At 46.5% G+C, this 17325-nt stretch overlaps 1 protein-coding gene across 4 annotated transcripts in view; it reads left to right on the forward strand.

The window, feature by feature from the left end:
- The window catches only part of LOC142487228 (uncharacterized), a 154116-nt gene that overhangs the window by 88591 nt on the left and 48200 nt on the right, over positions 1 to 17325 (forward strand). For all 4 annotated transcript variants that reach the window (XM_075586126.1, XM_075586127.1, XM_075586128.1 and 1 more), the window contains exon 11: positions 6322 to 6458. In XM_075586126.1, the coding sequence (XP_075442241.1) occupies positions 6322 to 6458 (137 nt within the window). The remainder of the gene's footprint in view (positions 1 to 6321; positions 6459 to 17325) is intronic.

Genomic DNA, 17325 nt, shown 5'->3' on the forward strand with positions numbered 1-17325 from the left:
CTATCTTCCGTATATATATTTATTTTGGAAGATTGTTTTGGTTTGTCAGTAGGGATTGGTCTTGGACTATTTCTACCATCCCCCTCTATACAAGATGGTTTTATTATATATTTGTGATTAAAAGGTTTTTAACGTTATCTACCATATCACTCTGATTTGCCTCTCTGAGTGCATTCAAGGAGGAACTTTTCTGTCTGTTTATGTTGTTACTATAGTATATATCCTCTATTGCACCAGTCTGTGTGTTACGCGTTCTACATACTATTTTCACTTTTGCTGATGCGGGAGCGTCCCTTTCCCCTTTCCCTTCCCCTTTTCCCATCCTTAGACTAGTTCAGTCTAGTGTAACATCATGTCACTGGAAATCCATTCAAGATCAAGGAATTCATAAACTGCAATAGCACCTTTATTATATACACCCTAGAATGCCCATGCAAAAAAAGTATATAGGTAGAACCAAAAGAACACTAAAGACACGTTTCCTCAAGCATTATAAGAACATAAGAAAGGGTGTTCAGGCATACCCTGCATTAACATTCGCAATGGGACCGGAGCATGTATGTAAAGCGAAAATGTACTTAAAGTGAAGCACTACCTTTTTTCCACTTATCGATGGATGTACTGTACTGCAATCGTCATATACATGTGTAACTGATGTAAATAACGCATTTGTAACAGGCTCTATAGTCTCCCCGCTTGCGCACAGCTTCGGTACAGGTTGGGAGCTGGTATTGCTGTTCAGGACGTGATGACAGGCGCATGCGCGAGCTGCCATTTGCCTGTTGGGCGATATGTCCTTACTCGCGAATGTACTTAAATTTTGTGTCCTTAAACCGGGGTATGCCTGTATAAACACTTTGCAGAACTCCCATAATTGCTAATCAGATGGATTGAAAATCAAATAGATAAAGTTGGTCAACATGGGCACTAGAGGGGGAGATTGGTTCAAAATATGTGTTGTTACAAGACATACGGGATTAATATGATTCAGACTCTAGCACCGCAGGGTCTCAATCTAGAAGTTGATTTGGCAGCTGTTACTCCATAATGTCCACTGAGATCGACTTTAGCATCAGTGGTTTTTGAAGTGAAACTTCTTTAGTGGCACCTAGTCCTGATGGGACAAAACTGGATAGATGGGGGACGAAATGTGAAACGGAAGTGACGTCACGTAATGGACGCCGCTCCCCTCACACGTCCCCTGTCACTTGCGGCGGTAGCTGCCGGCGCCGCTCCTAATGGCCGCTGCACGCACCCCCAAACCTCCCCCCCACCCCCACGACTGCTGACATATGTGACTGACACGCATACACACACTGACTGACACACATACACACACTGACTGACACACACTGACTGACACACATACACACTGACTGACACACACACACACAGACTGACACACATACATACACTGACACACACACACACACAGACTGACATACACACACACTGACTGACACACACATACACTGACTGACACACATACACATACACACACTGGCTGACACACATACACACGCGGAATTCACAATTAGTGCAAATAGCTAATACAGTGGATGTGTGCCGAGCACGCGCATTATAAGTCAAATTTATTTGCGTTTTGTCAATGAAATTGTATTTTGTTTTACATGCGGGCGGCAAACGTGGCTGGACGGGGACGCGCTGGATCCAGCAGCCAACTTTGCGCGCGCCCCTCCCACCCCCCGGCTGCATCCATGGGGATGGAAGTCAGAGCCCCAGGCAGCAAGCAGGGATCAGGGGCAGGGGAGGGGGGAGAGAGAGGCTGACCCAGGGCTGCGTCAGACCAATCAGGGAGACGAATTTTTTATTTATTTTAAAAAAAATTGAAAATTTTGGCGCGAGCAGGGGAATTAATAGAGCTGCAGCACAGTTCGTCAGCGGCCTAAATCCACTCGCCACGGGCGAGTGGTTATTATTATTTGTTGAACACTGTGTATGTATATATATATATATATATATATATATATATATATATATATATATATATATATATATATATATATGTGGCTCAGTGAGTAAAGACACTGACTGGCACTGAGTTTGAAGCAGCCTGGTTCAATTCAAGTCACTTTGTGCTGGATGCACCTTGAGCACCGGTGACAGTGTCGCTACACTGACTCGCGCATCTGTGGCCAGAAGAATCAGTCTCGTACCCACCCAAAGGTCTTATCTATTCAGAGATGGCCATGTTCATCGTGCAATGACTTTAGGACCATATACTGTAGGTTCCTAGTTGCTGTCTATTTGGGTGGTTGTGGTATTGTACCACCCGGTAGAGTAGACCATTATCAATCTCGAATTAGTCCACTTCTCGCATAAGACGGTCCCTTCATTTCCCACGATAGCTGCAGTATTGCACATAGCTCGCATCCCTGGTCCTCCCAGAGGTCATCATCCGGAGTGGCATTTAGTCCCGGTCTTCGGGACAAGGCATCAGCCCCAATGTTCAGGGGCCCTGGCTTGAACTTCAAGATGAATTTATAATTTGATAGAGCAGCCAGCCATCTGTGGCCGGTGGCATCCAGCTTGGCGGATGTTAATATATACAGTATATTAACGGATTGTTATCCGTCCTCACTTCGAAAGTGACGCTGTAAAGGTAATCATGGAGTTTATCCACAATTGCCCTCTTGAGAGCGAGAAACTCCAGCTTATGTACCGGATAATTTTGCTCGCTGGGAGTCAGGCTGCAGCTGATGTAGGCCGCTGGTCGGAGGCCAGCCGGATACTTGTGGTGCAGGACCAAGACCATTGAGACTTGCGTCGACATAAAGAATGTAGGGCTGTTCCGGATCAACATAAACAAGAACGGGTGCCTCCGTTAAGCTTTTCTTCAGCCCGTTGAAAGCCTCCTCATCCATTTGTCGTCGAACGGCTGTCTGGCGGGGGTGGCTTTCCCGCCGTGTGTCCTCGGGTATATTTTTAGGAGGTTGTTGAGGGCTTTTGCTTTACTGGAATACCCCTCCACAAAGTGGCGATAGTAACCACAGAAGCCGAGGAAGAAGTGTAGCTCCATGACGTTTTCAGGTTGTGGCCAGTTCACCACAGCTTCCACTTTGGCAGGATCCATGGCGATCCCATCGGCGGACACAATGTGTCCCACGTAAGTCACCGGGTGTGACAGAACCAGCACTTGGCCAGGGATAGTTTCAAGCCTTCTCGACCCAGACTTTCCAGCACTTTTAGCAGCTGTTCTTCATGTTCCTTCAAGGTCGTACCAAAGACGATGATATCGTCCAGGTAGACCAAGCATTCCCTAGGTTTCATGTCCCCGATGGTTTTCTCCATTAGGCGCTGAAAGGTAGCGGGGTCTCCACAGATGCCTTGGGGCATGCGCATATATTGATAGAAGCACAGGGGACAGACGAAGGTGGTCTTCTCCTGGTCTTGTGCACTCATCTGTACCTGGTAGTACCCAGATCGTAAGTTGATAACATTGAACCACTGACTCCCATTCAGTGCGTTGAATATCTCCTCTATTCTTGGAAGAGTGTACTGGTCAGGTAGGGTGCGGTTGTTCAGAGTCCTGTAGTCGACGCACAGTCTTACGACCCATTCTTCTTTCTCACCACCACAATGGGCGAGGCGTAGGGACTCTGGGACTTGGTCACAATCCCTGCTGTCTCCATCTCTTGTAAGATGTTTCTCACATCGTCCACATCCCGAGGGCGATGCGACGAGAACGTTCTCGGAAGGGGGTAGTGTCACTTAGCCGGATGGTGTGTTGAGCGTTTCGGCTGCAGCCCACGTCCATCTCACTTGTGGAGAACACGGCCCGGCATTCCTCCAATTTGGACGTTAGCCGGTCTTTTCATTCGGCCGGCAGTGTTGAGTCTCCGAAGCTGAATGTCAGCCCGGCTGGCTGCTCGGACACCTCAGCGACATTCACCTGAGGCATTTCCTCTACGGGGGTGACAGGGTTTATTCGTCCCAATCTTCATCCTTGATCAAAGGCCATTGGATATGGAGAGATATTTTGGCTGAACACTTTAATTCTTCCAGGAATCTTACAGGTCCATTCCCGCAATTCGGGCACCAGCTTGAAACCTCGTCTTCCTCGGGTGTACTCTCCAGTGAGAAAAGGTGATCAGCTTCGTCTCGGTCGGGATAGCAGCACAGTGCGACCATACGCTTCACTCCCCCTGGTGGAATCTCTGTTAATTCCGGTTGCAAGTTGAAGAGATCTCCATGACGGTCTGGGGCAAATATCTTGCAACACTCCTCCAAAAGGATGGGATGGATGGCAATTCGCCGGCTTCGTGCAGGCAGGCCCGTATTACGGCCCATACTATGTTGGTGTTGGTTCCCAGTATGATCGGGGAACTGGGATGCTCTCTGGGTTTGGGGCATACCAATGCCTCCACATCCATAGGGTGCGACTTGCCGGGGTTCAGCTGCACGATCTGGGCGTTCTAAGGCCCAGTCATGGACCTCTTGCTGGGAGAGTATGACTATGGTGGTAACTTGGTTTGACAATTTAACTGCTGAGTAGGGCACCCCAGGTCTGAGATCTCAGCAGCACCTCTAATTGTAGTGCACTTTCCCCCACCCCCTGGGATATATGTGGATACGGGGTATGCTTTACCTGTGGCTCACAGGAGGCCTGAGCCTCCGCTGCTGGGAGCCTGAGGTGTACCTGAGTTGACAATCGGTAGCACCTCCACCTGTATGGGATCCTTCTATGTAATATAACCCCATACAGGAACACCATGCAATAAAACACACGTTAGGTAAATATAACAGTTTTACTACACAGAGACATATATATATTATACATGACCACCGCAGTTACGCACGACCGTACCCTTGCAACACCCTTCGTGTCCCACGCCTATTACGCAGTCCACCCAAAGTACCTAGGAGCCCTTGGGCACCCAACCACCCTAGTGTCCAACAGGAACCACCCACCCAAGTGTGTGAGACAGCGCGGCCCCACTAAGGTGTAGAGTTGGTGCACGTGTGGAGTTGAGGTACCTGCCGGGTGCTCCAGCACCAGGGCACTCCGATGCAGCAAGATGGGATCCACGGTTCCAGAGTGGTGAACCGTGACGCCTCCACCTCTACGGTGGGTGGGTCCCGCGTGGATTGTACCACCTTTAAAAGTCTCTTGCAGTAGCAGGTGTCTGGTCCCAGACCACCTGAGGCTAGGATGCAGCCGCTACAGGGGCAGTGTTCCTATCTACTGGGCCCCCTGAGAAAAACCACAAGCTGAAAGGGGAGTTGTGGCATAGCTGGGGCCTAACAAAGGGTATCTGGCCTAGTGCAAGTGCCACAGACACCTGCACACACAACCTACCCCTTCCATGACCCAGCTCTGACTGACGGCGCGGTCTCTGAGAGCGAAATGTATCCTTTGTTGTCCAGGGGGAAAGCTGTAATCCTATTGGCTATAGGGCATAACATGCTCTTCAACCCTATGGCCTTCTGGGGGTTTTAGTCCCCGCGGAGTGTCTCCTCTATTGGCCGCCGCTATACTGCGCATTCGCGAACTTAGATTGTTGTCACAGTAAGGCTCATGCACAAGATCCCACAGAGCATATCAAGGTGGCTCCCTACACACTACTGTGCCGCTCTGCATACCTTTGAGTTTCCGCACACTCCATTGGCGGCACCCACGCTAACTGTAACTTCCCGGCCATAGCGGAGGTAAAGGGCCCAGGAGGAACACTGCTATATAAGCTACAAAGCTGTAGTGGTTAAACTGAACACTGGTTACAATGTTTTATATGAGGAGGTTAAATGTCAGCAACGAAAATGTACAAAATGACATTTACTAGTTGTATAAGTATTCAGCCCCATAAGTCAGTACTTTATAGAAGCCCCCTTTTCAGCAATTACTGCTATGAGTGTTTTTGGATTGGTCTCTACCAGCTTTGCACAGCAGGATAGTGACATTTCTGCCCATTCTTCACAGGAAAATTGATCCAGCTCTAATAAGTTTGTTGGGCATAGTCAATGGACTGCAATCTTCAAGTCTCGCCATAAATATTATATTGGGTTCAAGTCAGAACTTTGACTGGGCCACTCAAGAACATTAATTATCTTCTTGTTCAACCTCTCCAGTGGGGCTTTGGTCTTGTTCTTCTGGTCATTGTCCTGTTGAAGTGCGAATTTCCTCACCAGTTTCAGAGTCTTGGCTGACTCACACAGGGTCTCCTCAAGAATTTGCCTGTACTTTGCACATAGTCCCTACACTAGCGATCACATGACCCAGAAGGTCCAACCCACAAGCCCACATGGGGTCAGCAGACCTGTTAAATTTGATATTGAGCGCAATTTTTTTTGTCCTCCTTCTAGGGCTGGAGTACATATATGAATGCCATCCAGATGAAAATGGCAATTTTATATACAGGTGCACTATATGTTGCTGGGAGACAAGACTGGTGGATATGTTCACGCACGTTTTGGGGACCAAACACAGAATCGCTTACTTGGTAAGTTAGGCCATTCTGACATCTCTTTGAAGTTAATCTTATGTATGTATATGTTTATTTATATAGCACCACTAATGTATGCAGTGCTTTACAGAGTTATATGAAAGAGAAAGGTACCTCTCCTGATAGGTGGAGAGAGTATAGAATACCCAGTAAAGTGCACTCTCTAGACCAGGGGTGAGAAAACTTTTTATGCCGAGCCCCCCTTTTCATCCATGAAATTTCTCGGGCCCCCCCTGCTTGATCTAATCAAAATCACATGATGTCAGCGCACGTGAGCTGATTCACCCAATGAGGGCGAACCAGCTTTGTGACGCATCCGCCACGCGTCTACAATCTTCTGCAGCCAAGTTCACAAATCGCTTGGGCTGCAGGCGTGCACGCAGGCAGTATACTAGTATTGGATCACTGTTTATTTTATTGTTTGCTGGCATCTGGTAATATGTTTTTTTCTGGTGCACAAAGGCAATCCATTTAAGGGAGCATTCATCCACCTCTTTGCCACCTCCCTTCCCCCTCTCCCCCCCCTTCCCCTCCCTTTTTTCCTTCTCCCATTTGCTTTCCCCAGAGTCACCCACTCCTACCTACCAGTATTATGTATTATTTATTTATTCCTGTTTTAAATGTTGCCCAGGGATCAGTGATCCCCATAACCAAACTCAAGGGGGGTACTGATGGATCTCCCCTGCTGATCAATACTCCCAAGTGACCCCCCCCCTGACCCAAAGAATAACCCTCAGCCCCCCAAAACTCATCCTCCTCCCAAGCCCCTCAATTCTGCCATCTCTGCCTGACCTTCATCCCTCCGTTTATCTGGGTGGGTGGGGGGAGCGCATAGATGATTTCTTCCTGGTCCTGCTGGAGCTCCCTAGGGATAGGTGATCGTGAGGCAGGTGCCTGCTCCGGCTCCTCCAGGTGCTGGAAGGCCCTGCTACCAGTGGGTATGCAGCTCATTGGACTGCAAAGGGAACCACCTCCTCCCCCACCAGAATTTCCCTCCTCTCCCCCAGCAGCAGACACAGCAAAGCTTGCAGCTGCAGCTGGAACATCAATCACTCCATGGTGCTGGCCAGACCTGCAGCACATTTGATGTCACTGCTCTGGGGCGTGCTCCTCCCCTGGCCTCTTTGGAGCCATTTCTCTTCAGCTGCCATAGCGCCGCAGCCCCCGCGCACCATGATGTTGGCCGCCAGCTAGCGCGACGAGATTTTCAAAAGTCAACACAAATTACATCACTTAAAAATAAATATTATGATATTTGTCTAAAAGCATCCCAATTTATGCTGTATTATTAATCTCTCTCTCCCCGCCACACTTTCCTCTCCCCCAGTCTCTCCCTCTCCAGTCTCTCTATCCCTCCCCTCAGTGTCTCTCCCTCCCCCAGTGTGTGTGTCTCTCTCCCTCCAGACATTGTGTCTCTCCTTCCAGCCAGTGTCTCTCTCACCTCCCCCCAGTGTCTCTCTCTCACCTTCCCCCAGTGTCTCTCTCTCGCCTACCCCCAGTGTCTCTCTGACCTTCCCCCAGTGTCTCTCTCACCTCCCCCCAGTGTCTCACCTCCCCCCAGTGTCTCTCTCACCTCCCCCCAGTGTCTCTCTCTCACCTCCCCCCAGTGTCTCTCTCACCTCCCCCCAGTGTCTCTCTCTCACCTCCCCCCAGTGTCTCTCTCTCATCTTCCCCCAGTGCCTTTCACTCTCGCCTTCCCCCAGTGTCTCTCTCACACCTTCCCCCAGTTTATTTCTCTCTCACCTTCCCCCAGTTTCTTTGTCTCTCCCCCTCCCCCCAGTGTCTTTCAGATCTACAGATAGGTTCGCCATGACTCTTCTATTTACATTGGTTATTGTGTTGCTATACATGCAACACAATAAAGTTTTCATTGTTACTATTGACGTGATGACATCATACGTTTCGCACCATTTCCAAAAACCCGGAAGTGAAGGAGATTGGTGTCGCCAGCGTTCACAGTAGATATAAATGCATTCTAGTTACTATATCTTGTATTCACCTTGATAAAGAGCTAATGCTTGAAACCCGTAGGTGTGGGCATTTCTGCCTGTGTATGCTGCTTTTTTCCATGTTGCTAATAAATTAGTTTTTTTCACTTTTGGGAACGCTCTCCTTTTTTTGATCATTTATCTGCTGGGAGTAGTGCTGTGTTTTTATTGCTTTTGCTGTTGTATCTGGTAGGAAAACAGGCTATTGGTATATGGACATGGACTGACAAAGAGAGACACTTTAGCATGGAAAATGTATGGGGGAGTGTAAGAGGACATGTGCAGAGGTACGCAATGGAGACTGTTTTAAGGTGAAATTAAAATAAGGCTTTATTGTGCCTGTCACTTTAAACACAGCAAACATGAAAACCAGCAAACCAAATCTGCTCCAGTTTGGAGTATATATACACTTGTAGTCCAGCCTTCATTAACTGTGGGGTTAGCCCAGCGATTCACCAGCCCAAATCATATAGACATCATTATATATATATATAGAGAGAGAGAGACAGAGAGACAGAGAGACAGAGAGAGAGAGAGATAACAGTCTTATATGAAAAAGTCTTATCTGTCTCTTGTAGTTGTAGGGGGATGCTTCTCTGTTCTCCTGGTGTCCGCACCCTTGTGTGATAAGGCAATGTCAGGATCCAGGTTTAGAATCTTGTCCCCTTTGTCTTGTTGTCAGCATGCAGCTCAAGACATCTGTTCATGTGCAGTGTTTCCTTGGTCAGCCTCACATGTGAGACTAAGGATTTCTCTGTTCTTTCTGTTTCCTGGGTCAGCTCAGCTCACCTGTGAGCTCAGGAAGAAAATCTCCCTTTCTGTCTCAGAAGGAGCCTTTTCTCTAACAAACCTCCAATCAGCCAGGTGCTGGTCAATTAACCAGCACACTGCTGGATAAGAGGCAAGTTTTCTGAACAGGGATAAGTCCCCTGTTACATACCTCCCCTGTTTGTGGGAAGCTCGGGCTTGCCACGGCCAAAGCCCATCCTTCCACTCTCATTCGAGATATCTCAGTGACTTGAATGAAAGTGGATGGAGGAGGAGAACCCTCAGTCCCACTGGGATTGGAGCCCTTCCTCCAGTTTAGTAGTGACTCCTCCAGAAGGTGCTTGAGATCAGCAGTCCTCAGTCACTCAAGGAGAACTTTTTCCAAGTCCAGTCTTTCTACTGACCACGTGGTCATGAGCTTACCCCTGTGTCGGGTGCTCCTTTTTTTGTAGGCAGACTGTATGGCGACAGTCGCACAGTGTTTATGCAAATCGCTTTCTCTCACCATCTTTCCCATGTACTCCACTTTAGCACCAAATGTTTATTTCATGGTATCACAAGAGCGCCCAAGAACAGCCACCTGAGCCCTTAGTTCTTGAAGCTGTCTTCCTGCACTTTTCCCATTCAATGTAGTCGCCAATTCAGCTTCTTTGGGATTGAGTTGCGATTCCAGCTCCATTTCCAGAGAATGTCCCATCTTTTCAGCTTGCTCAGCTAAGGATTCTTCTGGCTTTGATTCTGCAGGTTTGGCTAGAGCTTTCTTAGGTGGCTCAAACTTCGTTATCTTGTTTTGAAGGTTAGTGGTGTGCCCAGCTCTCACTGTGCCCTTGTCCTCACGGACCTTAGTTACTGTGGGATACCGATGCTTGGGCAGAGCCAATACCTTTTCCCGTATTGGAGGCATCTGTAAGTTATTGGTCTGCAGAGTCTCACTCTGTTTGAGTGTTTTCTGCCATTCTCCTTTCAGGGTCTTTATTTCTTCCCTGTGCTTTCTCTGAGCTTGCTTCCACCTATCATTCTTTATTTTGTGGAGCACTGTGAACTTCTTCGCTTGGGCCGCAGATACTCGTCTCAGTTTCTGGACCTTTTTGTGCTCCCTCTTGTACAGAGTCACTTGGCCTCTAAGCTTAGCCTCTAGCGATGCTTTGGTGATGGTCAGGGTAGCCTTCAGTTTATCATGCTGCTTTGTGAGGACACACTGGATAATCAGACGTTCCTGCAGCACTTGTATTTCCTTAGCAACCTGCAGATTTTCTTCCTGCAGAGTTCGCTGCTTCTCCTCGACATTCTGGAGGTGTGTACGCAGACCTTGCAGTTGGTTCTGCATTCGGTGCTCTGCTTCAAACTTTTCATCCTCCAAAAGTTTCTTTATTTTTTCAAGCTCGTGCAGCTTTTTATTCTTTTCATTAATGTGGTCTGTCAAATCAGAATGTTCTTCTTTTAGTCTTAAATTGTCTCTTTTTGCAATCTGTGTAATATTCAAGGCCTTCTTGTAGTCCCCCTTCCATTTACACACTTCGGCTTTGAGACTCCTGGTCTCCTGACGTCAGACTTCCATCTCTAGGTTGAGGGTCTGAAGCTCCTTCTGAGAGACTTTAAGATCTGTATTAAGACTGAGGATAGTTTTTTGAGAGCTGTCCAGTTCCTTAGTGAAACTGTGAAGTTCCTTTTTAGAGACTTTCAGTTCGGTGCGACAACTGCTGATCTCTTGGTGTGAGGCATCCAGTGCTGCGCAGAGTGTGTGAACCTCCTTCTGGGGTACATCCACATCTGTCCGGACAATGTTGACCTTTTGTTGTGAGGCATTCAGTTCTAGGCGAAGACTGTGAACCTCTTGCTGAAAGACTGTAATCTCCTTCAGTGCCTCCTCATACTTCTGCTTCAGCTTTGCAATCATTCTATCGGATTGACTATGCTTTTCATCCATGGCGTTTGCAGTATCTAGCTCAGTCTTGAGATCGTCCAATTCTGTCCTGGCCAAAGAGTACATTGTGAGCACATTCTTTTGTAGCTCCATGTTATTTTTCAGTAGCTCTGCGTAATCATCTTTCTTCAGTTTCAATTGTTCCCGGAGCAGATCACAGTCACACCTGGCAATTTTCAGGGCATCTTCAGGGCTGGTCATGGGATCGTCACTCATTGGTTCCGTCTCCGCTTCCCTGGTATGGTTGGTTGAGGGTTTCTCACTATTAGCACCGGACAGACACTTCTTTGGGGTACACGACTTCTGCCTTGGGCCCTCTAGATATTCGGTCATCCGCGGGACGAATTCTTCATTTTCTCTAGACTGCAGGGCATTTCGGACCCCCTTTTCCTCCGCGGGATCTGCAGATGTGTCTGTTCCTTCCACGGTAAATGAAGACCCTTTTTTCTTTTTCCGCTTTTTTGTTTTTGACGACTCCGTCACATCAGGGATACTGGGGTCTCCGTCTTTATTTGAAACTTCAGCAGCTTCACTGTATCCGCCATGTTTTCCTTGCAGTTGTGTTAGGTGGCGTAAATATTCAGCTATCTGCTGTTCCCGTTCTTCCTCCTGCCGATCACATTCGTCATCATAGAGAGCGGTCTTTTCAGTTCGTACTGACTTCCGGCACCCCCACAATTCTTGGGGTGTTTTGTGGGTGTGATTCGGTTTGGGTTCCCCGTAAGAGATGTCTTCCTCCCTATCGGACAGGAAGGGCCACTCTTCCGTGGGGTAGGGTTCATTACAGGAATGCCGCACCGTGTCCTCCATTTTGGGGCTATCAGGTGTATTTTTCTTCCCGACCTCAGGAGGCGCTATTGCAACTGTTGTCACTGTATTTGCTAGAACCCCAAATTGTGGTAGACCTACAGGTTGGCATATTTTGCTTGTAGAGGTCGCAGCTCTCACAGGCATCTCTGTAGACTTTTTCTTCCCTTGAGTAAGTTTTACAATATTAGCAGTACTGTGCATGCATTCACTCTCATCAGCTGAATAAGGCCTGAAGGGACACTGCTCCGTGTGGAGGGGTTCTTTACACCAGGAACACATTTTCTTCCCCATTTTTGCAGAGTCTGTATTTGACTTCAGCTGGGCAGCCATTTTAAATTCTCAGAATCGTTCCCTTGCGTCGGTCACCGTCGGTAAAAGTTTCCCTGCTTCAGCACAGTCTTGCATCAATTTTCACACTTTTCTGCATATATTCCATTCACAGCTGGTAGTCCTATGCGGGGTGGCATCTTTTACTTCCAGAATCAGTACCGCTCGTGGGTCACCGTCTGTATTCACTGCTTCAGCGCAAAGCCCCTTTATCAACAACCATATTACACATTTTTGTGATAGGCAAGTAAGGTTTACCTGCTGCAGCAGTCTCTCTCCTCTTCGGATTGGGGAAAAGAGTCCATCTGTGGTTTTGTGGCTTTCTTCAGTGCAGTGTAGATTTCCTGCCTGGATGTGTATCTCTTTAATTCTGGTCTCTGCTGCAGGTGAATCTTTGTTTTTGTTGCTTAGGCTGTTTGCAAGACTGCATGCAGGTAAAAAGCACAAAAAAATTTCATAGGCAGTCTCCGGGGCCCCTTTTAACTTCAAGGGCCACCTCTCATCCCACTTCTGACACCATATGTAAGAGGACATGTGCAGAGGTACGCAATAGAGACTGTTTTAAGGTGACATTAAAATAAGGCTTTATTGTGCCTGTTGCTTTAAACACAGCAAACATGAAAACCAGCAAACCAAATCTGCTCCACTTTGGAGTATATATACACTTATAGTCCAGCCCTCATTAATGTGTTTGGTTAGCCAAGCGATTCACCAGCCCAAATCATAGAGACATCATTATATATATATATATAGAGAGAGGGAGATATAGATAACAGTCATATGAAAAAGTCTTATCTGTCTCTTGTAGTTGTAGGGGGGATGCTTCTCTGTTCTCCTGGTGTCCGTACCCATGTGTGATAAGGCAATGTCAGGATCCAGATTTAGAATCTTGTCCCCTTTGTCTTGTTGTCAGCTTGCAGCTCAATACATCTGTTCATGTGCAGTGTTTCCTTGGTCAGCCTCACGTGTGAGACTAAGGATTTCTCTGCTCTTTCTGCTTCCTCGGTCAGCTCAGCTCACCTGTGAGCTCAGTAAGAAAATCTCCCATTCTGTCTCAGAAAGAGCCTTTTCTCTAACAAACCTCCCTTCAGCCAGGTGCTGGTCAATTAACCAGCACACTGCTGGATTAGAGGCAAGTTTTCTGAACAGGCATAAGTCCCCTGTTAAAGGGAGTAACTGGGTGATCCTTAATTTTATGAATGGTAGTCTGAGGTAAGTTAAAAGAAAGTTTATCAAATAAATGGGGCAGGATAAAAACACCTCTAAAGGCGTTTAGTGTAAGTGCAAGTCACCAAAAACTAATAACTAATTAGTGGCGACTTACACTCAGTAAACTTTTGATAGAACTCTTGGTGATATTTGTGAAAAAAATCAGCTGCTAAGCAGAAACTGTAGTCCCTTTAAATGAGGCTGTACTAGTTCAGCCTATTGTAGACACGAAATCCAGGGGGAGCATAGGGAAGAAACAAAACAAAACTAAGTGCAGCAGAATAGCAATGGAGAAATAATGTTTCCAAAAACTTGGCTCTATTGAAGTGACTACTTACAAGATGTAAGAGTCAAAACAGCAGGGTTGACTAACAGTCAGTGGTGGCTAGGTGATATAGTTGTCATCAAGGTGGTTCAGGTACTCAGGAGGGTATGGCCCATTTGCAAGAGAGAGAACAAACGGCATAGCGCAGATCAACCAAGGTATAAAAATGTTTATCTAAGTAAAAAATTACACTCACAATATATCAGATAAAATCGGGCATGTCACACTATATTAGTGTATATGAGGATATCAACAGCCAGCTGGCTCACCATCCCGCAACTCTCCGAACTCGTCCGTCTCTGCCTCTGATCAGCTGCGCCTCCGCACTGCTCGGCGTCTGACGTCAAATCCGGTTTCGTCGCTGGGTAAGTGCTGGACCTTCAGTGACTCCTCATCCGACAGCTCCGCAAGAAAAGACTCCCACTCAACGCTTTTCGCTACGTAATCACGTCGGCTTCGTCAGGAGTGTGGAGTCTCAGCATCACAATTGTGTCTTAAATAGCTTGGTTGTTGATTAATTATATGGAACTGCTGTTCCTTAAAGCGCTAATGGGGTTAATGATAATTGCTGGATACTAACTAGTGCAAGAGAATTACACACTACATATGGGGTGCAAATAATGGAAAGTTAATGTACCCAATGGACAAAACAGGAGGACTCAGATGGATGATAAGTTATACATATATCAAATCTTAATACAGCGAATTACTAGAGGGAGACCTAATAGTGGAACACATACTTATACAAAACATTTATAAAAATCGTGATCCTTAACTGGATTCTGTATTACTCATTGATGAAACACACAATAATATTGCAGAAGTTTTATACAAATTAATTATAAAATTACTATGGCATGATGATGATATTAATATCAATGGGACTGGGAATGAAATTCAAACACATGTATACTGTATTAAACCCAGATAAACATAGGAATTGGTAGTCACTAAGACCTAAATGGCACAATGTATTCAGACTCAAATAACACCAAAAAAAGAAAGAAACAAATATATGGTGCCTAAAGGGGAGACATAAAGCCAAAGTTAGGGCAAGTTCATTTAAAAAATGGCATGATATCCAACTCCATATTTAGCCCCCAAGGTGTAAGACTCCCCATACGGTGGATCCAGAAAGATTCCCTTTTCAATAGCTCTACTGCACCGGCAGCTTTTATTCTTACTAATAACTGGCATGTTCCTGGAATGTGACACTTTTCACCCGGAGCATGCCGGGCTCCTTTTGCCTTCCCAGCCAGGCGCATTACACGGCTGACGCGCGGTTGATGTGTTAATTAATAATGGTTCAGGATTTACTAGGCTGCAATGCTTCGCGTGTCCGCCAGATGGCATAAATTCATGACTTGTAATGCGCCGAATCAGTAATGTGTCGGCTTGGCTTGCAGGTGTTTCGTTTAAAAAAGATACTGTACCACAGTGTGCCATTGTAACTTGGCCTTGGCCTTGAGACTGAAGGAAGAGTTGCCAAAATGTATCAATTTAGGCTTTTCATATTAAAGAAAGACAAAGACCAGTTTCAGTTTGTACACTATTCTCCAGAGACCCACCCGCTATGAGTGTTCAAGTGCAGCCTGCTTTCCAAAAACCTGACAGAAGTTACGCGTATTTGATATGGGCTGCGATTAATGCAACAGAGGATAAGATGGCAACAGTTGCTCAAATTTATCAGTATTTTATCGAAAAATATGACTTTTACAAATTTTCGCCAACTCCTCATACGTGGAAGCGTGCAGTAAGGAAAAGGTTATGTAGTGACCCCTGTTTTCATCGTATTGAGCCCCAATTTGTTGGAGGGTATTGGTGTGTATCACCGGGTTTTTCCGGTATCTATGATCATGGAGGCGGCAAAAGGCAAAGGGTCGTGTTAAAACCAACTAAGAAGCGACAGTCGCTGCCAAGCAATGCACCAGCACCGGCTTCCAATGACGGTCCCACTGTCAGTAACAACCCTGAGCCTGAGGCTGAGCTGGATTTGGCGTGCAGTTTTGATGAAGCTTGCATGTACCTACAAAGTGATTTCCAGCCTCACCTGCTGACTACAGATGGACTAGTCCCGCTGCCAACTATCGACGTGGATGATGAAGAAAGCTGGACTGGCAGTGGACCGGTGCCGGCGCAAGCTGAATGGGAAATTCAATGGTGAGTACTGTCTTGTTGCCGTATTATTTTGGTGGGGCTGGCTGGGTACTTCTTTAGGGGGCTGACCATTACTGTACTGTACATTAAAACTTTTCTTTTTGTTTTTTCTCAGAAAAGAAAACGGCTAATGGGGGGATTTCGATGGATAATATTGTACTGTATGCTGATGTTTTCCGGCTATACAGTATACTGTGTAATAAACCCTGATTAAATAAAACTATGCATTTATTCTACATATTCAGTATCGTTTCATTATTTGTCTTCCACAGTATACTGTACAGTGGTATACAGTGCCTAACATCTATGGGCAAAAATAATTTTATTCCTAGGTGCCCTAGAACAAAAGTTCCCACGCCAATTGCCCGTGAACTTGACCGCGGCCCTAAGTAGTTCCCACGCCAATTGCGCGAATATAATGTAAAATAACCCGTTCTGTGGGTCTGAGCGGGTTGAAATTTACCTGGTCCCCATGCGGGGGGACCCTTGCCATAGTGGCAAAATAACAGCCTCCCAAGACCCCCGGAACCGGAGGTACCAAAAGACAGTTTAAAAGCACATTACCAAAGTGGCTTTTTTTCTGCCATGCAAGTCAATGGCAGAAACCTGAACTTTAACATCACCCTGACTCCGTTCTGTTGCCACGAGAGGGTCGCAATTTGCCATGCAATCCTGCCGCAACTAGGGCTACATGGTGACCGAATTTGAGCGCTCTAGCTCGAACAGAACCGGAGTTCTGGGTTCCAGGTTTCTGCTCATTGTGACTTCGCCGCTTCAAAGCTTTCTCCGCCATTTGCGCTCAATGGTAGGACTCTCCTCGCCGGCGTGACCCTTTCTCGCCGCCATTACTGCTCGGACCCTGTTGGGGTCAAGTGAGGGGGTTCCTAACATCTAGGGGCCAAATAAATTTTATTTCTAGGTGCCCTAAAAAAAAAGTTCCCACGCCAATTGACCTAGTTCCCACGCCAATTGCCGTAGTTCCTACGCCAATTGCGCATCCAGCCAGTAAAAAAACAGTGCAGCAAGCCTCTACAGTCCACAGTACATTTGTTACACTGGCAAAGCAGCAGATGGAAACAATGTGAGGCAATTCAACATGGTCTTTTATTGGTGGAGTCAGTACAAAAACATTGATTTACAAATACTGTACAATGTTGAAACATTTAAAGTGCACAGCATTTCTAACCATCAATACACAATAATACATTCTGCAGCCTTTATTAAATTCTTCTGCCACAAAACATTTTTGGTGCATGGGGCACAGGGAGTTAAAGTGACTTGCTTTTTATGTACTGTATTTGGGGGTTGTCTTTGGGGGTTTATTCATCCAATTATTATGATCAACTGCCTTTTGAA

Source organism: Ascaphus truei, chromosome 2 (assembly GCF_040206685.1).
Source record: "Ascaphus truei isolate aAscTru1 chromosome 2, aAscTru1.hap1, whole genome shotgun sequence".
Taxonomy (NCBI): domain Eukaryota; kingdom Metazoa; phylum Chordata; class Amphibia; order Anura; family Ascaphidae; genus Ascaphus; species Ascaphus truei.